Below are 27,731 nucleotides of genomic sequence, written 5' to 3' on the forward strand. Positions count from 1 at the left end.
CTCTGCCTTCATGCTCCCCCTCCACTCTGCCTTCATGCTCCTCCTTCACTCTGCCTTCATGCTCCCCCTTCATGCTCCCCCTTCACTCTGCCTTCATGCTCCCCCTCCACTCTGCCGTCATGCTCCCCCTCCACTCTGCCGTCATGCTCCCCCTCCACTCTGCCGTCATGCTCCCCCTTCACTCTGCCGTCATGCTCCCCCTTCACTCTGCCGTCATGCTCCCCCTTCACTCTGCCGTCATGCTCCCCCTTCACTCTGCCATCATGCTCCCCCTTCACTCTGCCTTCATGCTCTGCCTTCATGCTCCCCCTCCATTCTGCCATCATACTCTGCCTTCATGCTCCCCCTTCATGCTCTGCCATCATGCTCTGCCTTCATGCTCCCCCTTCATTCTGCCTTCATACTCTTCCATCATGCTCCGCCTTCACTCTGCCATAATGCTCCCCCTGCACTCCCCCTTCAGGCTCCCCCTTCATGCTCCCCCTTCATGCTCTGCCATCAGGCTCCCCCTTCATGCTCCCCCTTCACGCTCTCTTTCTTTCTTCCATTCCCTCACTTACCTTTTCTATCTGATTCTATCTTCTCTTCTGTCTTCTGTCTTCTGTCTGCGGCGCTCCTCACTGAATGTCGGGCGTGATGACGTCATCACGCCCGGCATTCAGTGCGCACGGAGCCGGCGCTGCAGACACGCAAGGTTTATTTTGTTTTTTTTTTCTTCAGTTACTCGCTCCCCCACCAACGAAGAGGGGAGCGATCAGGGTCGGGGCCTACCGGGGGATAGACCGGTCCCCCGGCGGGCCAGTCCGACACTGACATTCTGTACCAATGTTCACTTACTCTATCCTTTAAAGAGCTCACTATGTGACAACATAACTCTTACTGCATGTGCAGGTTAAACACATTTCACGAACAAGGTTCCACTATTAATAGAATTATGACAATAATGTGCCCTGCAAGAGAAAACTTGATGGATATCATAAATTTACATTGCTCACATCTTCCGTGTGAATTATTTCCTTTATATGTTCTATGTTCTTTCTCATAGGATAGGTTTTCTGTGTAAATACATTTATATATAATGAAATATTATTGGTTCGTTATTATGTAGGTTTACTATTGCGATACCAAAAACCAGAAATTGCAGCAATGGATCACATAAACAAATAATGTGTGCACTGCGGATAATTCCCAGATCAACTCATTTATTAAAATATTCATATGTTAATATACAACAATGTATAAAAAAATGCAATTTAAAAAAAACATGCCCTATTTGCATATAGCTTGGATATATAAACATATAGCTATGGTTATTCCTTACATGCAGCTCAAACCAACTGCTCAATATATTCTTTACTAGCCTATAAAATCGGCAGAGGGCATTGTATAATTTGGGGATTACATACCTCGAAAACTCACTTGTGGTGGTCTATGAGTTGTTGACAAAGTAACGGCTTTTCTTTCGGATGCATAATATGTTGGCTCAGGATCTTTTTGGGATGCAATGCTTGAAACATTGAATATATTAGATGGTTTAAATGCATGGAGCATGTGATCAAATGGTATTAGAAGGACCTACCATTAATAACCATTGTTTTTGCAAATCTACATTAATTTTTACATGGGTTAACACCGAATAACCATAGGTGTATGTTTCTTTATTCTGGCTACATGCAAATAGGGCATGTTTTTTTTAATTGTATTTTTTATATATTGTTGTATTTTTAAATTTTAATAAATGAGTTGATTTGGGAATTATCCGCAGTACACACATTATTTGTTTATGTGATTCAGAATTCATTGTTGCAATTTCTGTTTTTTGCTATACTGTTTTTTAGGGGGACCGCAGATCCCTCGCAGCTGTTCTCTGAATCACAGCCTGCTGAACGCCAGATAAGGTGTTGGTTATTTTATATTTACTATTGCAATACGACCATTATCGTTGTATAGATAAACTTCTGAAATACAATATTCCCAATTATTTATTAGTAATCGCAAATTTCTCATTAATACTGAGATATAATTCACCACTATCTTGTAAGTTTACTATTGAGATACAATATTATGCTATTTCAAGCCTATATATATATATATATATATATATATATATATATATATATGAAATACAAAAAGAAATACAAAAAGACTGGGGGCGCCAAACATAGTGTATTAAAAGTGATATATGACACTCTCCACAGATGTATAGTGCTCGTACCGAATATTCAGTAAATCTGGGCCAAGATTAGCAGTCACTCTGATGGTACCGGATAAGATAGAAATCCTCTCAGCGAGCCCTTTATTCAGATGGCACATCCAGTCTGCAGATTTATTCTCCACTGCACATCACAGGAACAGGAAGATATCCAGGAACAGGAAGATAGGGAATATCTTCCTGCCCAATATGAATTTGTGCTAGCCACCAAATATCAATACCAAGTACATCCTTTCACAGGGCAAAAAATATATATTTGCATAATGCTGTTTGAAAAAAATGTGTTCATGTCTGACTGCACAACACATTTTGTTATAGTACATATTAAAACTGTTAAATTAATATTTAAATTTTAATAAAATGTATAATGAAATAGTTATTGTACGTAGTACAATAGTTAAATCATGAAATTTGCAAGTAAGAGAAAGCCAGCCCATAATAATGTCCAGAAGACTGTTCAGTAATAGAAAATGAAATTTTGCACAAAATATTCACCGTGGTCATAAAATTTCGCATTTGTCGTCACATGAAATTAGAGATGGGCGGGCTCGGTTTCCCGAGATCCGAATCCTACCGAATTTAGCCTTTCCGAGTACCGAGCCAAGCATGCTCGGTACTCTCCCGCCCATTCGGATTCGAAATCGAGGCAAAACGTCATCGTGACGTATTTGTTTTTCGGAGCTTGGTTCTCGCGAGATTTGAAAAGCATAAATACCAGCCTCCACAGCAATCCATCGCCATTTGACAGAGGGAGAAAGCAGGGTTAGGTCACTGGCTATATCAGCGGCGGGACAGAGCAGTAATTGGACACATTATTGTTTCTATTCAATACCATTCTAATCTTAATACCAGTTGTTACAGCAGTAAGAGGAGAAGAGAGGAGGGTTTTTGTTCAGTTTCTGGCACTCCAAGTGCTTTTGGGGTGTCCCCCATTCTTTTGCAATCATTTTTCTGGCTGTCAAAAGTCATATTTGTCAGCAGTATCTAAAACAATTTGTAGCACTACAAGTGCTTTTGGCTCAGAATGGATTCAAAGCAGTCCACATATGAGCAGAATGAGCAACCAGGTTCTGTCACCAGTCCTGATGGTAGTGTTCCAAGTACATCATCTGGGAAAGGCGATGTCAAACTACAGTCTTTTGAAATCAGTCAAAAAAACAAACACCACAAAAAAATTTTACCGTGTTGAAGCAAAAAAGAAGTGTAACTGAGGAAAAGTTACGTGCCGATTAAAAAAAAAAAAAATTGGCATCATGCCATTCTACACACACAGTGGCAAAGAGAGAATGAGGCCTTCACCTTTCTCTATTAGTGGCAGATCCAAAAATGTTACCGAGCCTACAAGTGATGCACAACTACTGTTACGCTTCAAAGCCGAGCTGCAAGATAACAGTAAGGCATTAGAGGATAATGTTTGCTCTGAATCACAAATGACACCAATCCCTGTGGAGAGTCCATCCAACAGTGGTATGTCTAATCGTGAGCATTCTGTTAGTGTACCCATAAAGAGGGACCCTTTCAGCAGTTCTGCTGATGTGTGCCTGAACAGCCCGAGTGTAGCCGGTGATAAACCAAGTGAAGATGACACTTTGGAATTAGAAGAGGATGAGGGGGAGATTTGGGTAGCAGACGAGGGCGCTGATGATGATGCGGTTGATTGTGTAAGTCCTGCGCAAGTGGCAGCAAGGTGGCACCAGTGGCAGCAGTTCTGGCACGTGAGGTTCTGGCACCAATTTGCCTTTTCCAAACACAAGCAGAGTTGACGCAGGTGGCAGACCACAACAGTTTGACATCTGGGCTGGTTTGAAGGATTTGACCAAAAAATGTGTGACCTTGCCCATAACTGCAACCAATCCTACTATTAACATGCAAAGGATGGTGGAGGGCCTAGCAGGCATTAAACTGTATTTTTCCTAATTTGCACTAATATGGTTTGGGTGTAATATACACCCAAAGTCGAGTGCTCAATTGCTAAGAGTCATTGATGAAGAGGAAGACAAGCAGTTTTGTCTGTAGAATTTGCAGGCAAATTCTACTGCGTTCTATAGGTAACACCCAAAGAGCAGAGGTCCATTGCTAATTGTAATTGCTGAAATAGAAATAATAGGGCTGACACTCTACAGTTACATTTTATTGTACCATAGCTCACTCAGAAACAGGAGAGGTGGAGGGTTCAGTGCTAATCTTCCTCAAACGATACTAATTCATCCCACCATCATAGAAGTCTGTGTACTATGATGTAATTGCCGATAATGTCCTTCGAAATGGAATTAGTAGTTCATTTTAGGGCAGAGCTGTCACGATTTTTGGCCAATTCTTTTACAGCAGAACAAATATCTAAATGTTGTGCGGAATCATCTCCATCACCACTGGGTGTCTTGGGAAAGCAATTTTTGGTACAACAAGCAGTTGCCTGAGAAACTGAAGGAGAAGACGTCTAAACAAGATGTGGATAGGTCTTGGATCCTTGCGAAGCAAATTAAGTATTTAGTCTACAATTAAAATATAGTTAGCACATATACTTTGTTTTATGTCACACGTTAAATTTCTGTAGCTCCTTGTCAAAATGTATTATTAAGGCAATCACTTGACTCAAGCTAACCGTGTCTGCACTCTCTTCACAGGTGACTACTTCACTGGACTAAAGTACATTCCCCTCAAATGCTAGTCTTCTTGCAGCTGCTGCACTCTCCTACATGCTGTTGCAGAAAACTGAAATTGCCCCTAAATTTTTATGTACAAAAACAGCATCTCCTGCATGTCATTGTCATTTTTTAAAAGTTCTGTAACACCAAGTGGATTGTGTGCAAAACAGGAAATGTGATGGAATTCAACCCCGCTGTAATGCTTGAACAATATTGGGGTCGTCATCAGAAATGACATATCCTCAGGAGAGTCCAAGCAGGATTAGCCATCTTTCAATGACATCCCTTAGTTTTTGGAACAGATTGTCAGCTGTATGCCTCTTAGTGAAGCTGTTGATACACAAAGTAGCCTACTTCTGAAAAATGTGACGTACTTGGGTACACGGTGCTGCTGTCCCTGCTGGTGAAGGCGAATGACCAACCCAGTGGCCTGTCACAGTCATATAATCTATACTTTGCCCAGTTCCGCTTGCCCACATATCTGTGGTTAAGTGTACAGTGGGTAGAATGTCATTTTGTAGCCCAATGATTACATTTTTAAGAACTTTCTGGTAGAGGTGAGGAATAGCTTTTCGAGTAAAATGGGGTCGTCATGGAATTTGGTAATAGGGACAGCTCAAGTAACTGTCTAAAACCAGCTGCATTAATAATGGACATTGGATGCAGTTCTAATACTAGCATAGTCCTTATGGCGTCTGTGATCCGCTTTGCGACTGGGTGACAGATTTCATACTTGCTTCCTCTTGCAAAGGATTGTTTAACTGTAAATTATTGGTTCTGGGGATATTGATGATGAAGGTGTTGGGGGGGTAGATTGCAGGTGCTGGGATGTAGATGAGAGAAGGGAGGCAGATGATACTGGACTGCTTGTTGTTATTTTTTTTTTTACCTAAGTTTCTGATTTTCCCAACAGCTTTCCAAGAACTCGCTGAAAAATGAGTTAACATGGATGAGGATCCCAGATGGTTAAGTTCCCTACCTCTACTGAGTGTGGCTTTAAAAACGCTACAAATGGCTAGACTACTGTTGCCAGGATTTGTGTAAAAATAATTCCACACTTAAGAGGTATGACAATGGCCTTTTTCTTATCACTGGCAAGAACTGCAGCAATTTCTCTTTGAAAGTGTATGAAAATCATATTGTGACCTAGGAGGTGGTCAAAATTGAATGGAAATGACTGGAAATTAGTGTTAATGAGATTAATAATAGTGTAGGTACAAAATAATACCTAAATTCTGTTATTTTAGGCCCAAAAAATGTAATTTTTTTAACAAATTTCAAAACAAAACCAAAAACAAAACACACAATGGCGGTTTGGCAAAACCAAAACCAAAACACGACGGTAATCCAGATCCAAAACCAAAACACAGGAGTCAGTGAGCATCTTTACATGAAATGTGTCCTTTAGTGTTCCTAGTTATATATCAACCACACCCACACAGCAGAATTAACTGAATTAACTGAGTGCCGGCGGGCTGCTGGAGATCTTCTCATCCTGTGTGCTGTGCAGTGGAGAAGAAGGTAAGAAGAAGGTGTGCTGGAGAGGGGGCATGTGTGACTCAATATTTCTGCATTAGTTTAGATTTTCACTTGTAGAGCGACCCATCTGAACCCCCTTCTGCATAGTTAGTGGACAAAAACATGGAAAAACCTGTTTTGAGTAAGTGAGGAAAACCGAGCATATTGAAAACAAAGGTTTCCACAAAGATGTGTCCCATGCGTTAATAAAGCAAGCCAGCATAGGCTCATGTGCAAAAATTCTAGATTGCCCTTTTATATAATGAGTAGCATGGGTGCAGGAGGAGACCTCAGTGACAGTTCAACTTGCTAATGTTTTGTCGAGCAACTGTGTCAAAAGTAATGTCAGCTCAGAACTCCAAAGGAACATATTATCAGCAATGGGTAACAGTGAGCAGAAGCGCATAATCCAGTATCATATTTGTCATTTAATTTAAAGTGAAAAAATAACAGGTGAGCAACTGCAGATCAAAATTGCAAATTTCAACCTGTACCACGAGCAGCAAGTTTAACCAAAAATGAGTACTCATCCTTCACCATGTTCAGGACAAAAGGACAAGAGCAGACCTAGCGCCAACCTAATGAATGATATAGCCCTCGCTTTTGTCTTTTTTTTTTTTTCATTAATCGTTTTTATTGAGATTTGTGAGGTTAACAGGGGATACAGAAAAAAGAAAAAAAAAGGGAAGGGGGAGGGGGGATATGAACACACCAATACAGCATATGCAGGTTACAGACATTATACAGTATACAGTCTACATTCTACTGTGGCAATTCCTAACCCACCAGACTTGGTCTAAGTCTTTGACAGCCCAATTTAAACACTCCATCAAGGCGCATCTATTGGCAAAGGACCTCCATTAGTAGGGGGAGGGGAAGAAGGATTATTAACCGGAGCACCACCAACCCTCAGTCACATAGACATGCCATTCAAACCATTTCAACAGTGGGGAGCATGGTCTCATAGAGTAGGGGACATCAAGTGTTTCCATCTCGAACGCATATTGGACTTTGGTTATTACTTTTGATAGGGTGGGGGGGAGCGGCGCCCTCCATGCCTGGGCTATGGCAGCTCTGGCAGCAATGAGAATACGGTTAAACCCATAACAGGCCTGTCTCGGGACATGAGACATGTTTATTCTTGAAGAAGGGCAATTTCAGGGGCCTGAGAAAGAGCTAATCCGGTTACCTTCTTAGCTAAATCAAATACCTGAGCCCAAAAAGAGTGTAAAACCGGACATGCCCAAAAAATATGAAGCAAATCCCCAACCATTGAGCATTGTCCCCAGCACAACTTAGACTTGGAGGGCCACATTTTATGGATTCTGGAGGGGGTCAGGTATAGTCTATTAACTAGTTTGATAAACATTTCAGTGTGGTTTAAACATTTGGACATACGAAAAGCATTTACATAAACTGCCTGCCACTGGTCTTAGTGCTTGCTTTAAACAATGAAGTGTTCTGGTTGTCCAGTAATGTTGTGGGCAACATTTACCTAGTACAGTTTTGGCTCAGTCAATCCCTTAGGTATCAAGGTCAATGCTAATCACTACTTAATAATAGTTGTACTGAGTAATCATCTTCATCCCATGTTACAGTATTTGATTTCTTATATATGGGGTTTTCTCCAAGATGATAATGCCCCATCCACAAGCTATGACCTTCTCAGTCATCAGATCTGAACCAAATTAAGCATTTATGACAGTAATAGGCAATCCAATATACTTCAAGGGCCACATTTGTGGCCCTCCACAATCTCTGCACATTACCCTTAATTTCAAAACACTTCATCAACCCCACATCACTCATTCCAAAATGCACCCACATGCTCCAAAATCAACCCACATGCCACTCAGATCTGCCACTTTCTCCAAAATATCACCACATGTCCTCAGACTCCCACCTGTCACAAAATGCCCCCCCCCCCCCCCAATTATTCCAAAACTCTCCCACATGCCTCCATGGCACTCAGATCTCCATGCAAACCTCTGCACATCTACCCTCTATCTTCTACCATCTCCCCTCGGACTCCTTCACACTTACATGCACAGCTGGAGCCTGCAGAGGAAGGAGGGAGAAGATGTAGTCCAGCATCCACTGCACTAACTCCTCCCCCTCCTCTGATAGGCTGTGCTGCGTGACCTCCTTGCAGTATGCAGAAGAGGTCACATGACAAGGAAGCCAGCTGGTTCCATTCACTCTTATTATCTGCTTGCAGACAATAAGTGATACTGGGAGCAGCAGGCGGGGGCCCGCAGGTGAAGGCTTGGTGGATCACTAGTGGCTTGCAAGCTGCCTGTTACCCACCAGGTTTAGGGGATGTTCTGTCATACTACTGGATGCCACCTTGCTTCTTGCTAAAGGTGTTTTTTTTTTCTTCAAGGAAACCATGCAGATAGGACTCTGGAGTGAAATCAAACCGAAGCCCAGAGCTGTGAGGCAGCAATGCCAACCACTGTCTCAAATTCAGTGAATAAGAATATTTTGTAAGGTAAATGTAAAATCCCCCTGTGCAAATCCTGTGGTTGGTTGGTGTGTAGGTTTGTGTTGTTTACAGCTGTTTCATATAAAGTCACTTATATTTATTGTAGGTATCATTTCCCTTTAAATTTGTATACCTGCCACATCAAGGTCGTGTCTTGCATAAATCTAAGATTAGTTTCGTGCATTTTGTTACTTTCAACAAAATAAGAATATTAAAGAATGGAAAAATGCTCATTTGTCTAGATCCTTTTCCCCAAAAAGATTTAAAGTTGCATTAACTCCTAAAAACTTTGGTAACCTGAAGGCTGTTTTTTTGTTTGCCATCACAATTTCCAAGCTATCACCAAATGATTTGCAGGTGTGACCACTATTAGGCATCAAACATAAGAAACATCAAAATCTAGCTTTGAAACACTGTAAAACAAAAGTGCAGCTGGTTAATTCTGCTTACCACGACCCAAGGCTATTTTTTTGCAGACGGAAATTCTTTTGCAACATTTCCAAGGCTTTTTTAAAAATAAATGATCTACTGTGTCTATGTCACTACTGAGCACAAAACTTAACAGCAGTATTTTTGCTTGTGTTCATTAAAGGGTTTCTTAAGACTACTATTACATAATAATTTAGGTATTTCAATCTCGCTTACTAAAGTCTATAGTTTTTAATCTTTTGCGACTGTATAAAAGATGGTCAGAAAATATATAAAAATAAGGAATTATATTTATTTGATGCTGGCCTATTCTGAATAACCATAAGGCAAAATGATCAGTTGCAGTAACTTACGTTATGGGAAAAAGAATTTATACATTACTAAATTAGTTACTCAAATACCAATTACTCAGTTACTAAATACTCAACATTGCCTAGAACAGCACTACATTATAATAGTTGTAAGCAACATACAGAAAATGGATGTTTGTCCTGACAGCTAGGAAGGCTGGGAGGTGAACAGGTGCCTGCAGCAATGGAGATATGTCTCGAGGGGTATTGGGGGCGGCTTAGCACTTCAGTAGCGCTACAGACATCCTAGGTGACATGGCTACGCCCCATTGTGAAATAACCAGACCCTAAACGTGCCATGACTATATGATGATTATATGATATGGATTATGCCCCCACCGCATATATAGATAGATAGATATATGTATGTATATGTGTATATATGTATGTGTGTGTATATATATATATATATATATATATATATATATATATATATATATATATGAGAGAGAGAGATAGATGAGTAGATATGCACACTATTATTTTTTTTATTACAGTAACAAATTTTTTTCTTACCTTTAAGCCATGTCCCTGTCATAGCCCAACTTTTAGCTCAGCTATTAGAGAGGGGAGACCACGCCCGAATGCTCATTATACTGTCACTTCTAGAGAGCTCAACCAATCATAGAACCTTTTACTGCTTTCACAGCAGTAAAAAGGTCTTGTGATCAGTTGATAGAAAACTGTACTGAAATCTTGTGTTGCTATTATCAAAATATCATTTTGTTGTATTGTAATAGCACTAAAGCAAGTTTTGCACTGCTGTTGATCTGCCGATCAGAGGATGTTTTTGTTGCCAAAGCTGTTTGCTACAATAATCTGCAATAGAAAAGAAAACTATCTGTGTTTTTAGTAGTAAAAGGTTCTGTTATCAGCTGAACTCTTCCAATGCTATTACAAGTAATGATAAACACTATAGATGTAGCCTCTATTAACAGCAATGCAGAGTATCAATTGACTGGGAACAATTGATATCATTGAATTATTTAATTGGTAATGTTCATGGGACATGCTTGATCTATTCATAGCACATTGTGTATTGATAGGCTGCATTCTCATGAATATGTGTGCCAATCACAAAATGGCTGCCTCCACTGTGTGTTTGGGATAGCATTACTTTAAAGCTGCACTACCACTACTCCCCCTGTCTGGAGCCCATGGGACTGATCCTTGTATCTGTTTTTAGAGGAAATTACATTTTCCCGGGCTCCTTTGTTCCACTTGCAGCCCCAACGGAAAACCAGGGAACAGAGATGGACGCGAGATGGAGAACCAATTACAAGCTTCAGTTAAGAGATTCTATTACTACTCTCAAAACAAAACTTATCTTTTACACAAATGTCAGTGTTCAACTTGTGTATTATAATGAATAACACCCCATTACTGAAAATTGTATAAAATCAGTCGACCTACATTTTTGTGTTTTTTTTATGGTCACAGAACTCCTTATATTTAAATATTTTATATTTATGAAGGGGACACATTATTTCATAGATATATAGATGGAACTATATTGGGGTAGATGCAATTACGATAAATCAGGTGCCAACAATATTATTGGTAAAATTCTAAAGCAAGCTTAATGAGAAAAACATTTTTTTGATGTAAAATCGGTATTACGCCAAGTACTCTTAAACATTGAAAAGCATATTGTAAATCATTTTAAAAAGACTAGTCAGATTTAAAATCAATTAGGAAGGGGACATGAGCAAAAGTCACCCAAGAGATATATCAGCAGTTTTAGCCAAATATGTTGGTCTCAGTGAACCAAACGTGGCTGCTGGAGTAGAAGAGAACTTTGAGTCCAAGTAACAGTGCAAACTGTGAGAAATGTCTTTCAGAAGCATAGACAGGAGTTTGCCAAGACTCATATTTCTAAACTAGTGGACTATTGCCATTTGGTTCTGTTTACTGATTAAAATAATGTTACTCCTTTGGGCATGACGGAAAAATAGCAAAAGAATGAGTGGAAAGGTCCTGGATCCAGAATACTTTAGCCCAACTGCGGAGGTGCAGGATTTACTTAGGTCTTCTGCTGTATAGCAGAAAATGGAGTTGGTGACCTAGAATGTATGGAGGGAATAAATACAAAAAAGTATACAAAGGTATTTTGGAATGCAATTGGATGCCGTTAGTGAAACAGCTGTGCTTGGGAAAAAAAAAAGTGTTTTTCAGTAAGGTAATGCATAGCAATAAGGGACATTTGGTGGGGAAATATGTTGGAAGATTATCGCTCTTCAACGATCAGTGTGTTAAAACAGTTCTCTCATCTGTTGGTGGAGATGGAAAGCAAAGGACCCATCAACATTACAATGCAACTGAAATTGGCACCAAATGCCTTCCAAAAGGTCAGAATTCGATAAACAGCATGTAACACTTACCTGTTTCCCACTGGTATTTTTTGTCAGTGGGAGCCAGGAGAATAGTCCACTAAGCCTTATACTACAGAAAAAACTCTGATGAGCTAGGAGATGTGGTGGGCCCTAAAAGTACCCAGGTTTTCCCTACCCTGGCATCTACACACTCAGGAGACCCTCTCAGGAGACCCTCTTGCAAATGATGTGGTCCCTTACAATCAGGGCCGGATTAACCCGAGGTCTAACTGGGCTACAGCCCAGGGGCCTCAGGCATCCAGGGGGCCCTTGACAGAGCTCAGCAGCATTATTGATCGGGCGCCCCCGCCCCAATCGATGCTTCTGAGTCTGTCACTGTTGTCCTTCCGCGGTGCTCAGTAATCTCCTTACTGAGGAGATCTGGTGAGAGTGTCACAACATCTCCTCAGTAAGGAGCTTTCAGGTGGCTAACGGGGGAATGTGGTCCCCCTTAGCCCAGGGGCCTCCATTCTCTTAATCCGGCCCTGCTTACAATTTATTGTCTGCTCATCATGTAGTAAGCTTTATTGGACAAACGATATTATTCCTACACATTTTATGCATTTCATTCAAGATATTGCAAACTAGCAACAAATAATAATGCATTATCATTTTTAAGTGCAAATTCTATTATGAAAACCTATGTGTACAATATTGCTTTTTGCTCTTTTGGAAATGTGGATTGATACCAAAGCAATAACCTCAATGTATTTCTTGTTTACAATACATGCATTTTGCTTTAGTTCACTGTCTTGCAATTTCACCCAATAAAATGAAAACACCTTTTTGCCCATTTTGAGTACATTTTCTTTGCTGTGTTGGGAGGTACAAGCAAACTTATGGTATTTTCTGTGTGTTCGCGTATATATACTATTAAATTCCATTCACTTACTTTTTCTATACAGCCACTACTAAATTTCCACTTCAACCACTGTATATATATATATATATATATATATATATATATATATATATATATAGTTTTACAGTGAAAGCAGTTACGAGAAGTGTCGATATGGTTGGTTGGGTACATTATTCCGACGAGTCTATTACCGACACTGAGTATACAGACATTTCCAACTGTGTGGCAATAGTTTGAAGAAGGCCCTTTTCTAGTCCAACATGATTGTGCCGCAGTGCACAAAGCAAGGACTACAAGACATGGTTTGATGACTTCGGTGTGGAAGAACTTGACTGGCCCGCACAATTCCCTGACCTCAACCCCATTGAATACTTTTGGGATGAACTGGAATAGGGATTGTGAGACAGATATAGGAGGGGAAGCGCACTATAGGATGAGATAGGTCAGCAGCGGAATATCAGGAGAGTCCAACCTGTTAACATATAAATACACAAAAAATATTCTGCGCTATACCTAAATATGGATAGATTGATTGATTGGTTTGATTGAGGAAAGCATATGTCATGAACCGGATATGACGAACCGGATGTGGAGAAACTGGATGTGACTCGTGATTGGCCGACGTGTTTCGTCACAGGAGTGACTTTTTCAAGGCAGTAGTGAACCCATACGGATGCAATAATATATTTTACCAGAGACTTTATGTTTATTATGTTTATTTGTTTTTATACAAATATTTTATACATTTTTGTACTTGTATGCATTTGTATCTTATACCCTTGTACATTTGTATGTGATATCTTATAAACAGCATTTTCATGACATATGCTTTCCTCAATCAAACCAATCAATCAATCTATCCATATTTAGGTATAGCGCAGAATATTTTTTGTGTATTTATTGTGAGACAGACCTTCTCGTCCAACCTCAGTTCCTGACCTCATAAATGTTCTACAGAATGAATGGGCACAATTACCCACAGAAACACTCCAACATCTTGTGTAAAGTCTTCCAAGAAGAGTGGAAGCTGTTACCATTGCAAAAAGGGGACCATCTCTATATTAAAGTATATGTATTTGAATACAATGTCATTACAGTCCCTGTTGAGGTAATGGTCAGATGTCCGAATACTTTTGTCCATATAGTGTACGTTGCGTTTTCATGTGAAAGTAAATACAACTCTGCCTGACCTATGACTGACAAGCTAAAAAAATAACAGAAGTAGCAAGCAGCTGTTACAAGTTTATTATTTTACCAATCACCAAGCTGACATAAATATGATTTTTTATGTCATTTTTATGGCTAAATCCACCATAACTGAATAGTTTCATAAAAAATATTGTTTAGCTTACATCCAGCCTTGTATATGGTTAAACTGCAGTACTTCTAAGCAATGCACAACTTATTTTTAATACACAGAACTACTTCTAATATGGTATGGTTAATGCTCTAGACAGTGAGTCATGTTTTATTGCAGTGAGGCCACACATGAAAGGTCCTAGTCTCTCATTTCCTACTGATCTCACTCACCATGAATTCAGTACACTTGTGAATCAAACTAAAAGCAGTTCCCATGTACTTCGCTCCCCACACAAAACAGCTTTTACTTATTATTATTTTTTTTTGTGTTGTCCAGAGAACAAGAGATACTCGGATGTTGGGGCTGTGTGGGATGCAGTTATGTGGACCTGTCGACCTGCAAGAAAATGGGGCTTAACCCTATTAGCTCTAAGACAGGCTTGAATTTTATGGAGCTTCCGGAGTTAAATATCATTCATGACACTGACAAGAATACCTTAGGAAATTACATGTAAACTATGACCTATATAGTCTTCACAAAATCATACCCTGTGCTCCAAGTTCCCACTATTACTGAAAAACGGAAGCTGATGTGCGGCTCTCACATAGCAGTTGCAGATTCTTGTTTTCCGATGAGTAAAATACAGCAGGGTTATTCTTAAAAATAAAGTATAACAATAAATAAAATAACCAGATATACAAAAATGTAAAAATATCATGTACATAAATGTAATAATTAGATACTGCCCACCACCAGGGCCGGATTTACCGCTAGGCAACCTAGGCACCTGCCTAGGGCCTAGCGGCTCCCGGGGGCCCAGCTGGGGGGGGACAAGTGAAAATATAAAAAAATAAATAAAAATAAAAAAATTGTGGCCTCTCCCCCGACTCGCGGCAGCCCCCCCCCCCCCGCGCGCGACTCGTGCGAGGGGGGGTCGGCTCTTTTATTTTGAGAACTGTTTCTTGTCACTGGGGGGTGGGGTTGTGATAGAGCCGGCGGCTGTATTCTTCTGTGATGTCCGGCTTGTGGGACTGCCTGTGCTGACAGCTGATGTTCCTGTCTTGGCTGGCGCGCTGAGTAGAATGTGAGCACACAGGGGGTTCCTACACTATGCACATATGTCAATGTAACAAATATATTATGTATTGAGGGTATTATGTGTGGCGTGATATCAACTGGGGGTACTATGTGGGGCATGATATGATCTGGGGGTACTATGTGTGGCTTGATATGATCTGCGGGTACTATGTGGGGCATGATATGATCTGGGGGTACTATGTGTGGCTTGATATGATCTGGGGGTAATATGTGTATGATTATATGATCTGGGGGTACTATGTGTATGATAATATGATCTGGTGGTACTATGTGTATGATAATATGATCTGGGGGTACTATGTGTATGATAATATGATCTGGGGGTACTATGTGGGGCATGATATAATCTGGGGGTACTATGTGTGGCTTGATATGATCTGGGGGTACTATGTGTATGATAATATGATCTGGGGGTACTATGTGTATGATAACATGATCTGGGGGTACTATGTGAATGATAATATGATCTGGGGGTACTATGTGTATGATACTATGATCTGGGAGTACTATGTGTAGCATAATATGATCTGGGGGTACTATGTGTGGCTTAATATGGAGCCAATGTAATATAACCCGTACTATACATTGGGAAGGGGGGGGCCCAGACTCTTTCGTTTGTACTGGGCCCCACAATTTCTAATGGCAGCCCTGCGTGTGTGTGAGGGGCCACTGTGTGTGTGAAGGGGGGGCCCCAAACCGATATCTTGCCTAGGGCCGCATGAGGTGTAAATCCAGCTCTGCCCACCCCCAATAGGCACCCCTTAACAATCAAAACTATCTATCAGTCCAGAGATAGGCTAACTTCATATTACATGAGAATGCCTATTTACGCTGATATTTTCACCATTTTCCTGTGCACATACATAAGCAATCCTATCCAAGTTAGGTATAAAGGTACTCAACACAATATGGGCAATAGTTTGTACTATAATTTTCTGATTTTCTCATGTTGGCATTGGTTGTATTTGGAGATTTGTGATAGTAACACCTGTGATGGGAACTGCATGTATTTGGTATCAACAAACTAGTGAGAGGCTAAGCTGTCAAAATTTTTGTTTAAATTGTTACGGTATATAACTTTAAAACAGACATGAAATTCAGTTCAAGTGAGATATTAGATAAAATGTGAACATGTCCTGAATGTAAAATGTTCTCTTACGTTTTCCATAGCACCACTTCTAAGTTTCCACTTCAACCACTGTGTGTGTGCGTATATATATATATATATATATATATATATATATATATATATATATAATGGTCAAAGTGAAAATGGAGTGTAATTAACATTGGGCACACATTTGTGATAGGTGTGAAAATATAGTTAAACACTTTCAGACTAAAATAAACACTCCCAGATGATTAGGCCATCAACATGCACCCGCTACTCTATGTCCCCGGAGAGTAATTCTAAACCATGCCAAAGCTAGTATATTTCCAAATTCAGTATATAAAAGTCCATTTTATTATCCTGTAATATTGTCAAAATAAGCTTTATGATCTAAGTATGAGCTTTATTTCCACCAAAGCAATTAATCACATTGATTTTGAAATTATTGCATCAATTTCCTATATGAATGGAAACAAAATGGAAGTCTAACCATTTCCGAGCATTCAACAAGAAATGAAAAATATAATTATAAGTTATGTTTTAAGGCATTAACTAAAGTCCATTTAAAGGGGGTTGGACCACCTCACGATGTTAAATGCAATAACAGTATGTGATAAAGCCATGCTTCCCAGCCTGAAGGTGGTATGTGCTTGGGCAAGAGACATACAAGTGAGCAAATAATTGCTTACCCATGTCTCCTGTTTAATCCCAAGCTGCCCTCTACTGCCTGGCACAACTGACTTTTTCCAAGTGTCTCCTGGCTGATCACTATCAAATACAACAGTAATGCCAGATGGTGGCCTTTTAATATTGAATTGTTAATTTTAAGAAAAAGAAAAATCATCCGAAAATATTATTTTGGCCAGTGGTTGCAGTAACTTCTGTTACAGTAAAGATTTAAAAATAGGTTTCTAATATTTACTAATTATTAAAGTGCCACTGCATACCTCCCAACTGTCCGAATTTTTGGTGAGACATCCTGATTCGTGGGCTGCAAAAGGGCTGGGGGCTTAGCAGAAAAATTGGGTAGAGTTTTATCTTTTGCTAATGTTTGGTCAGAACTGGAGCGGGGCTTACCTTATCCCGCCTTTGGGATTCTAAATGTTTGAGGCATACCACTGACATGACCTTAAAAATCAAGTTTAAGACGTCAGTTTTCAAGTCCATACATCTCAGCTGGAAGTAAATGTATGTAGCAATAGTACAAAAAACCCAATAAAGCAACTTCACAAAAATGAATCTTTGACAAATAGACACTAATGTGCCTGGAAATTCTTGCAAAGGCTGTATAGTCATTAAATAATAAAGGAGAGCATTCTGTGTGAACATTCTTAAGCATCATCACATGATAGGGCATTGTTACCAGAAGCAGACAAAAGGTCACAATTCCAAAATGATGGATATATCAGTTTATAGGTGCCATATGGCTTGAGTATTTCAGTATGTATTTCAGTACATTTTCCATATGTTTAAATGTATGTTTCACCCTTGGGAAATTTTGTCTGCAGGTTAAAAGAAGTGTCTACATATTTGATAGACTGAAAATGAATCATTGAGAAATATTGTAAACTAACTTTAATTTGAACTTGGGTATCAAAACAGTGGTTGGGTACGATCTGTCAATGCTGAACCTATCGACAGTCAGACTGTTGACACTAAAATGTCAACAGTCAGAAATGTTGACAGGTTTATTGTGTCTATGTAGTTAAATTGGCAACATTGTGACTGTCCACAGGTAGTAAGGTCAACAGTCGGCAAATGGCAATGTCAGCGCCAGACCAGCCAGCACAATACAGCCACCGACAATACAAGCTCCAGACCTGTCGGTGCAATACATTAAATAACACAGTAAAAAAAATACAGCGTGCCCCCTCCTCCCCTGCCAGTTGAACCCTAGTGCTGGTAGTACCAAAATTAGGGGGGACAAAAAGCGAGAGGGATTATAGCAGGGGAAACCGCAGAGTGGGGTCCCCCCTCCATAATGACAACCAACCACAGGCTGGTCAAAGCGGGGCTGGATTCCCTAGGGATTTTTTTCAGGTGTCAAGTTGCCAAATTGCAGGATATAATTTTATTTTGTGGACAAGGGTGGGTGTTTTTTTTGGAATGACAGACATTGAAGGTGTCTTCAATGACACATACATATACACATTTATACCTTAAACACTCTCAGCAATGGGATGGAACTTGTGTGACTAGGACACAGTTCAAGTGCAACTCCAAAACAGTACTTGACCTAACCCCATACTCCGATTGCTGACTTCTCACTGCTGTAGCACCATGGCTGACACAGAAAGCAGAGTAGAAGCAAGAGAGCAAGTGCCACAGACTGAGGAGGTAAGAAGAGGCAAGTGAGAGCCTCTTTTTTGAAGCCCCTAGTATGTTGCCACTTAAGAAAAGGCTCTCATCTCACCTAATAGCTCTGATCATGTCTACTATTATTTTTCCAGATTAATAGCGTAACCCCCAGACTCAGTGCTTACCAGAATGGGAGGTATGGGTCCAGAAACTTGACCGACATGGTGGGCAGAGTTCTAGGCAACAGGGGGCAATGTAACAATATTTGGTGCTGAAAACTACACTTGTCAAGTGTGAAGACATGAAGGGACCTCATTTCTAGCCAAAAATCAGGGTTTTGGAGCCAAAACCACAGAAAAAAGTGTGGACAAGTTGGGAAGAGGTTTGTATTGTGGCCAACAGACCTACACAGGGAGGTCACCTGTTACCATGAAACAGTGTCTGCCAGTTTGCTACCACATCTAGAGAAGCACACAGCCAGCCCGTTTGCTGTAAGCCTGAGTGTCCTGAAGGTGGTGAGAACCAAAGAAAGACTGCACAGCACACTGTAATTGGGAGAACTGGGGAAGACAGAAGGCACACACTGAGTACTGTGAATGTTTTACTACAAGATAGCAGATGAGAGAGACTTTATCATTCTTAAGAGATCCAGGGAGATTTGAGGAGTATTCCATTTGCCTACTGTCTGTCCTGTTTCTTTGCCATTTTTCAAGACGCCTGTATCTGATTGCTGTTGCCCCTACACATTGCTGTATTGTGAGGAGAGTCACTGAAACCAGTTGGGCCTGAATTGCCATTGAAAAAGATCTGTGTTTATGCCTTAATTGCAATTTACTAGAGGTGTGGGCGACATGCAAGAGAGTGCCGTGGTTTCCCAGGAATCCGGGAAGACTCCCCAGAATTTGAAAGTCTCTCAGACTTTCTGGGAGAGTAGGCAAGTATGGTTTAACCAAACTGATTCGAGCTACTGTTATACAGTTGCATGTGCCTGTATTTACATTACCATTGCATTATTATTATTTCTATGCTACTCTTTATTGCTACATCAATTTAGCTGTTTGTGATACCACTTTGTATTGTGTTATACCATGTACATGTTATTGTAAGTGTTTGCATTTGCAACATGTAACCCTTAAAGCTTCAAGGTTGCACCTTTTCCCCCTGCTATTTGCAGAGAAAATCCATTTATCCACATTAACCATTGTTAGTCAGGTGTCAGACCCTAAGTTACCAGGCCTTTACTTTAATAAATGTGCCAAATGGCTTATCCCCTTTACCTGTGAGAGTGTGTGTGTACTTCTGCAAATGTTTTTAGGGAGTCAGCTAAGGAATTTCTTGATGGAACCTGCAAGGAAATACAACCTGAAGAGAGAAGCCTCCTCAGAAGGAGGCATGGTATTGAAGATAAAACCCAGAAAAGCTGAGACGAGTCTAACTGTGTGAAGAGATATTTAACAAACCCCACTTTCCCTCTGGCAAGTGGTGCATTAAGGCTCGCCAGAGGCCCAAGTAAAAGGGAAGGAGGATATACAATAAAATGGTCCATACAATACTATTGGTAAGGACGTTTGTCTGTAGTGTCTTGAACCAAGATGTAATATTTGTTAGTAATAAACCTAAATAAAATAGCACGATTAGTGGTGGCCAGCTTCATACACAAGATATTAAATGATAGGTCTTCTATTTAATGATGTCCCTAACAACAACAACAACAACAACAACAATCTGGCAATTTCTCCTAACTATTGGGAGAAAAAAAATAAGGTGACTAAAAGGGCACTCAAGACAATGGAAGGATAAGTGTAAATTATAAAACTAAATTTTATTAGTATTTATTAAAAATGATAGTAGATCATCCTATACCTAAAAAGCTGGCGAAATATTAAAAACCAAACCAAACCAAAAATAAATAAAATTGCAGATAGACTGCAATCTAGCTCTGTGGTCAAATATTAAATAATAATATTTCTCCTAACATCTGACAAAGGGAATGCAATATTGTCTCCTCTTTTGCATGCACACTCTTTGGTTGCACCAAAGTGTTTTCCCCAGTTTTTAAGGTAAAAAACAGGTCAAAACCAGGATATCTTGAGTTTGAAAGTTGAAACGCTGACCTATAGGCATTTCTACTGTATATCGATCTGAGCTGCTATGCTTTCACTGGAGAGTTAACCAAGCAATAATAGAGCATTAACTAGGGATTATGTATGGTAAACAGAGACCACAACATATGATCATTGAAAAAACAGATGCAGAAGACCAGTGCATGCTACATTCATATTTGATCCTTTGTATTATGCAACATACATGTGTATGAACACAGTTTAAAATAAGAATTAATTATTCAATTTTGAATCTTTGATGAGATTAATTAAATCTATGTCTGAGTGCAAACACCAATTTTCTTCTCTCTGCTTACTTTATTAATATATTTTATTAATAAGGAGCTACAAATGGTCCACAGCACAGTGAGCATAAAGTAAAGTAGTACATGACATAACAGGACAATACAACACAGGCAAAATACACAGTAACGAGAAGCCAACTAGCAGCAGTGCGTTACTAGCAGGCTATAACCTCTCACTATAATTAGAAGAAAGAGGCATGACAAGTTGGGGAATGGGGGGCAGAATGAGGAGCAAGTCAGCACAAGCTGAGCCTGTAACAAAGAAGATGGGCACTGCAAACAGGAACAGAGGCACTGATTAAGGAAATGACAGAAGACACAGGTGTGCTGGTAGCATAGGTCATGAAAGGATGACACCAGGGAAGAGGGCCTTGCTTGTCAGAACTTACACTCTAGATGGGAGGGATAAAAAAATGAGACAGACGCAAAGGGGGTGGGTTAGTGTGATGGGGCAGTAGGGGTGGTTTAGGAGGAGAACTGGATGGCTTGGTGAGGGAGTGGATTTTTAGTTCTCGTTTGAAGCCTTGGTGAGTGGTGGAGAGCCTGATAGTGAGAGGGATTGAGTTCCAGAGGATGGGGGCAGTCTGGTAGGCGGGAGTGAGAGGAGAAGATGAGAGAGATGGAGAGGTGACGGGTGCTGACAGAACAGAAAGGGCAGAAGGGAGAGGAGATTGGAGTTGTACGGGGAAAAGGAAAGGTAAAGAGTTTGAACTGGACTCTGTAGGCGAAAGGCAGCCAGTATGGGGACTGACAGGAGGCAGGAGGCAGCTGCATAGTGGTGGGAAAGAAAAATAAGCCTGAACAGTGGCATTGAGGATGGATTGTAATGGGGAGAGGCGGGAAAAAGAAAGGTCAGAGAAAAGGATGTAGCAGTAATTCAGGCGAGAGATGACAAGAGAGTGGATGACGATCTTCGATGCCTCTAGGGTGAAAAAGGGTCCAATCCTGGAGAACTGGAAGTTGAATGTGGATGTGGCATGATTGAGAAAGGGATTAAAAGTGGGGAGTTAAAGAGAGGGAGGAGATGTGGATAACTCCTAGGCAGAAGACTTGTGGAACAGATGTGAGGGTAATACTTTCAATGGGTAGAGAGAAGCTGAGAGGTGAGGGGTCTTGGGAGGTTAGGAACACAATGATTTGGGAGGTGGAGTCAGGGGTATAGACAGAGAATGAGCAGTTGGAAAGGTAGGAGGACAGCCAGGAGAGGACAGTATTACGCAGACCGAAGGAGTGAAGGATTTTCAGAAGGAGAGTGTGGTATACAGTGTCAAAGACAGCTGAGAGGTTGAAGAGGATAAGTACAGTGAAACCTTTGGATTTGGCGGCAAGTAAAAAATTACTGACCTTGGTGAGGGCAGTTTCTGTGAAGTGCAGGGGACTAAAGCTGTATTGAAGAGGTTTAAGGAGGGAGTGGGAGGAAAGGAAGGCAAGGTGGCTTAGTAGACAATCCTCTTGAGGAGCTTAGAGGCGAAGAGGAGGGGAGAGGTTGATAAATATTTGGAGAAAGTGTCAGGGTATAGGGTGAGTTTTTTGAGGATGGAGGAGACGAGGGCATGCATGGACACATAAAGAAAGATACCTGATGAGAGGGACTGGTTGAAGAGGTGGGCAAGATGGGAGCAGATGTTAGGAGGCTGGAAGAGATAGGGTCCAGGGGGCAGGGGGAAGAACAGGAGAAAGACCATGTCTTCATCCCCAGCGACTTGAGAGAAAAAGAACAAGTGTGGGCAGACTACAAGGGGAGGACAGGAGAAGAGTGGGGGGTGATGAGAGAGGCACCTGATGGGATGTCGTTGTGAATGGAGTTGATTTTGGACTCATACAATGTCCACCATAACATGATATAACTTAACAATCGTTATGCACTTCTGCCTTTGACAAAATGTTTAGGACAGAACATCAAACTAACAAAAAAGTGGGAAACTGTACACCCCCTGAATTCTTTTTGAAACAAAAAGGTCATCATCATCATCATTTATTTATATAGCGCCACCAATTTTGCAGCGCTTTACAGAGAACACACATCAGTGCCTGCCCCAAAAGAGCTTTCAGTCTAAATTCCCTAATACACACACAGACAGACTAGGGTCAATTTGATAGCAGCCAATTAACCTACTAGTATGTTTTTGGATTGTGGGAAGGAACCAGAGTGCCCTGAGGAAACCCACGTAAACACGGGGAGAACATACAAACTCCACACAGATAAGGCCATGGTGGGGAATTGAACTCATGACCCCAGTGCAGTGAGGCAGAAGTGCTAACCACTAAGCCACTATGCTGGCCACAGTCCAACCTTTACGCTGTCCCCCACTCTGCTCTTCTGAGCACGAGCAGGGAGCAGTGCATGAGCATTGAAGCCCTGTTTCAGATTTTAATTTCTGCATTTGGCTTTCAGGAACAAAATATGGGTCTTCACAGCACATGTGCAGGTCCCCACACATGCTCAGAAGGGCATTTGGAGGGCATGGACATGTATTACTACCCTCCCTCAAAATGTCCCAAACATCCCAAAATGCTCTCACTTTGCTGAGCTAGGCATCTGGAACACACAAGTTACATTATTTTATTTAACTATTCATTCAAATCATCTCTCAGTTTGTTGCATTTATTATTTTGTGTTTCTTTTGCAATGTACCGTCTGTTAATGCATCTATCTGCAGACAGAAATACACATGAATAAATATATTACGTAATATGTAGGCACATATTTGAATTTCATGAGAAACATTCTTTAATAAAGGTTAAGCTTCTTCCTTAAGGCGTTTAAGACTCCCAGGCTGTGCGCTGAAATGTTTAATGCACTTCTCGCCATGTGTTATTGCTTAAGTAATGAGCAATTATTGAATTTTCTTTAAAAGTGTGAAAGGTTGTCATGTTATTTATGAGCTTTTAAGGGCACCCGTACCTTTTCGTTGTCATCGTTGCATATGTGGTCTTGATGCACTGGCTGACACTGAAACATTTGGCCCAAATGACCTACACAAGAAAACAAGAAAGGAATTATTCACTACTAGCAATGATATATTTTCTAAGTGGTGCTTATGAACACATTGATAGACCTGAACATACAATCAGGCAGCGCACTGCATCTCTCTACTAGCTTTGCAAGTTCACTTGCACCTCAAGCTTATAAATGATTACAAATTACATTTAAAAGGTGCATTAACAACTGTTATAAGTTACCCATTATGATATATTTGTCAGGACTATCTACTGAAAAGAACCTAAACTAAATGTCCTCTGGATTGTTTTGTTCATACATACTCTCTAGTTGATGAGATGATTTGAAAATATATTAATTTTTCTCTTACCCTATTTTTGAAACACAATATTTAACCATTAATTCTTTTGCAGACTGCAGCAGCAACATTGACTCCACAAGGTAAAAAACTAAAACAAAAACAACTAACAGTAAACATTCCCTATTATAAAAGCAACTAGGGAAGTGAGGGACTGTGAGAGTACAAACTATTAGCTTTCAACTTCTTTCATTTACATGTTAGCAGAAAACTCCAGTGATGGTTATTTTTCAACCAAAAAGCAGTAGAAAATGTAATAAAAAATTTTTCAAATCACATTATTATCATTTTAGTTATGTACATTTTTTTGTAAGTTGAGCTTAGTTTTAAGCACAAGATGTCAAAAGAGGAAAGAGGATAATTTTAAATATGGTTTAATTTAATTTATCTATAAATGTCCAGGAAAAGGCATAGTTATTCTGCGCTATAAAACAATCTCCTTTCCCGATGTTGTATTTATTAATATGAGTGGAAGTGCCCATATTTTTTGCTCTGCCAACTGGCCCAATTTATACCGCTTTCATACTGCCGCCCCGGGAATATCCCGGGTTTTTCAAGCCGGGTTTTTGCCGGGGCTCGGAGCGTCCCAGCTCAGAAACACCATTCATACTGCACCTCGGACCCGGGAATTTCCCGGGTTGACCCCATTCATAATGCACAAGTCTGTGCCCTGGCAATTTGTGGGAGTCATCACCAGAGCAGTTTTCATTGGCTGAAAAATGGTGATGTCATTGAAAGGTGACTGGTTTTTTGACGCATAAAGATGATGCAAAAGTGGGTGGTGATTGTTTACCACATTAATGGCCGACGACAGCCAATCAGCTTGTTTTCTGTGCAAACCGGGTTGAAAAACCCGGGTTGCACCATTCATAGTGCAGGCAACCCGGGTCCGACCCGGGAATTACCCCTCAATAAATCCCGGGTTGAAGACCCGGGTTTTTAGACCCGGGATTTTTGACTTGTACCATTCATACTGCACCAAGACCCGAGTCGTTTGAGCTCGCCCCGGCAAAAACCCGGGATTTTGGTGCAGTATGAATGGGGTATAAGTAGGATGGCCACAAAGTCCTGGGCCCAAAGTGCCAGGATTGCAGGACAGCCCAAGTTTCATCATAAAGCCACCATTTCAGTATTTTATTCCATTATCCCCTCATCCCCAATAATGGTTTTAACTGTATTGGCAATATTGTTTTAACATAAATAACCATTACATATCTCTATTATGTGTAGTAGTTAGGGGTCTATTACTATCATTCTTAGAGGGATTCTCACCTTTAGGAAACCCCTAAACATGCACCTCTGTAAGCAAATAGGTGGAGCGGGGTAACCCTCTCTGTTAATTGCAGCCGCAGAGCTGGACTATGGAGAATGCTGCTTATTTTCCATACTGCGGAAAAGAAGTGCATTGCAGGTTATCCAGCGCTCTTCCATAGCTCTATGGCAGAGCTATGGATGGACTACATCCATCAGTTCTGACCGTCTTCAGGTAAATGGGAGAGTCCCCACTGTTTGCTATATAGATGATGTTATCCAAAAGTGGACAACCTCTTATTATTACTGACAATACTGCCTATATAATACCAGTTTAAATCAAGCCAAAACAGGTGTTATAGCGTGGGTGGCAATATAAAGAAAGTGACTTAGAATGGAAATAATACATTTTAATGTCGTTTTGAACAGAGAATATACCAGGTGGCAAGCGTGGATGTGATTGTAAAGGGTGGAGGAAGGGTATTAGTTTTCTTTTGTTTGTGGTTTTGAATTAAGTGTACACCTACACTAAGTATAGTGATGGCATAAATTCTGGCACTATAATATAGTGTTATTATGAATTCCTGGTGTTTTTTCTTATTTCATGATTATTTCATTATTATGACTAAAACTTTTTCCATGCCAAATTGTATCGCTGTGGTATGGCTTCTATGCTATGCTGTGTTGTGTTGTGTAAGAAAAGAGTGTAGTGTGGTGGGGGGGGGGGGGGGGTAAAATGGAAATCCAGGCACTTCATTATACATAACAGCAACAGAACAGTATCCCCTGTAGCCTGTGGTCCTAAAACTATAATGGATAGGATCCTTGCCTGGCTTTATTAACTTTTGTACAAATGATCTCTCAGACATGGAAGCTATTTAGCATACACATACAGGTTCATCATCGAACGCGAACACAAAAGGCACGCAAGTTGCAATTTTAAAACGACCATGGAACTTGAGCGTGTGGATCTCAAGATACGTTTGTTTCCATTTGAATCTGGATATAAGTACACTCTGCCTCAACAGTACTTGTTGTATGTTAACAGATAGAAAAGACTGCAGGATACGCATATGTGCAATATCAAGTCCCATCACAATGCACGCAAAAAAAAATAATTATATAAGAAATTACCAACTCATAACACTATAATCAATAAAATCCATTTTTTCTTACTACTACATACACATGCTCTGTGCTATCTAGTGGCACGCATGAGAGTAGTTTTTGATACAAAGATGATATTGTGATAATCATCACTAGCAGACGGCACTTACACCTGCCCTTTAGCTATTGCAAATGATACAGCTAAAAAACACGTACTTAAGTGACATTCTGACATGATTTGCATGCAATTGCGTTCATTCGTGGAAAATCCATTTCTGAGCATGCGCAGAGCTATTCCACGCAAAATATGGCACGCCTAGGGTCTTATTGCCGATGATTAATCAGATGATTAATCAGGCCCACATTGTTAGGTAAATATTTCAATACAATACAAGTATAATATTATCTATACTTAAGTACAGTTTTATTTTCATTAATAATTAGAAAGTGAGGACATACAGTACTTTAGTGTGAGAAAAGAACATGGACCTGATCATTAAGGTACGCATACTGAGAGCAAAGTGCGTTTGTTTTAAAACACATGTAAATTGGGGGTATATGTATGCCCGCACTCAACAAGGAGCGGATGTGAAGACACTGGAGGATATGTCCAACACATATGTGGAATATAAAATCACAAAAGAATGCACAGAAAACAAAAACTAATGTGACCTGTTAATAATATAGGTATCGATGATAAAACATTACAAAATAAAAAAAATGGGTTTGTTATATTTTATTTTCCATGATATACATTTATTTGGATGTTCTTATTGTCTACTGTACATAAAATAAATGTTTAAATTTGCTCCTGATTGCAAACACATGTAATAGCGTGCATATACAGCCATCATCACTAGTAATCGGCACTTAGACTAGACTTGTAGCTGGAGCAAGAGATACGGCAGAAAAACAAGTACCTGAGAGATGCCCAGAGTTTGAATCAAATGCTGCTGTGTGCGCTCAGGATTGGCACACCCTTACTGT

The 27,731-nt window shown here is 40.2% G+C and overlaps 1 protein-coding gene and 1 long non-coding RNA gene across 4 annotated transcripts in view; one reads left to right on the plus strand and one right to left on the minus strand.

Annotated features, from left to right (window-relative positions):
* Positions 1 to 27,731, minus strand: part of RNF38 (ring finger protein 38) — a 185,214-nt gene that overhangs the window by 48,342 nt on the left and 109,141 nt on the right. For all 3 annotated transcript variants that reach the window (XM_075208162.1, XM_075208153.1, XM_075208171.1), the window contains exon 2: positions 23,993 to 24,063. In XM_075208162.1, coding sequence (XP_075064263.1) covers positions 23,993 to 24,063 — 71 coding nt within the window. The remainder of the gene's footprint in view (positions 1 to 23,992; positions 24,064 to 27,731) is intronic.
* LOC142107583 (uncharacterized) lies at positions 8,571 to 11,042 on the plus strand. The gene is made up of 3 exons (XR_012679982.1): positions 8,571 to 8,633; positions 8,759 to 8,866; positions 10,826 to 11,042. It is a non-coding gene; the product is annotated as an uncharacterized LOC142107583 (long non-coding RNA).

The sequence above is a fragment of the Mixophyes fleayi genome, chromosome 1 (genome assembly GCF_038048845.1).
Source record: "Mixophyes fleayi isolate aMixFle1 chromosome 1, aMixFle1.hap1, whole genome shotgun sequence".
In the NCBI taxonomy this organism is placed as follows: Eukaryota; Metazoa; Chordata; class Amphibia; order Anura; family Limnodynastidae; genus Mixophyes; species Mixophyes fleayi.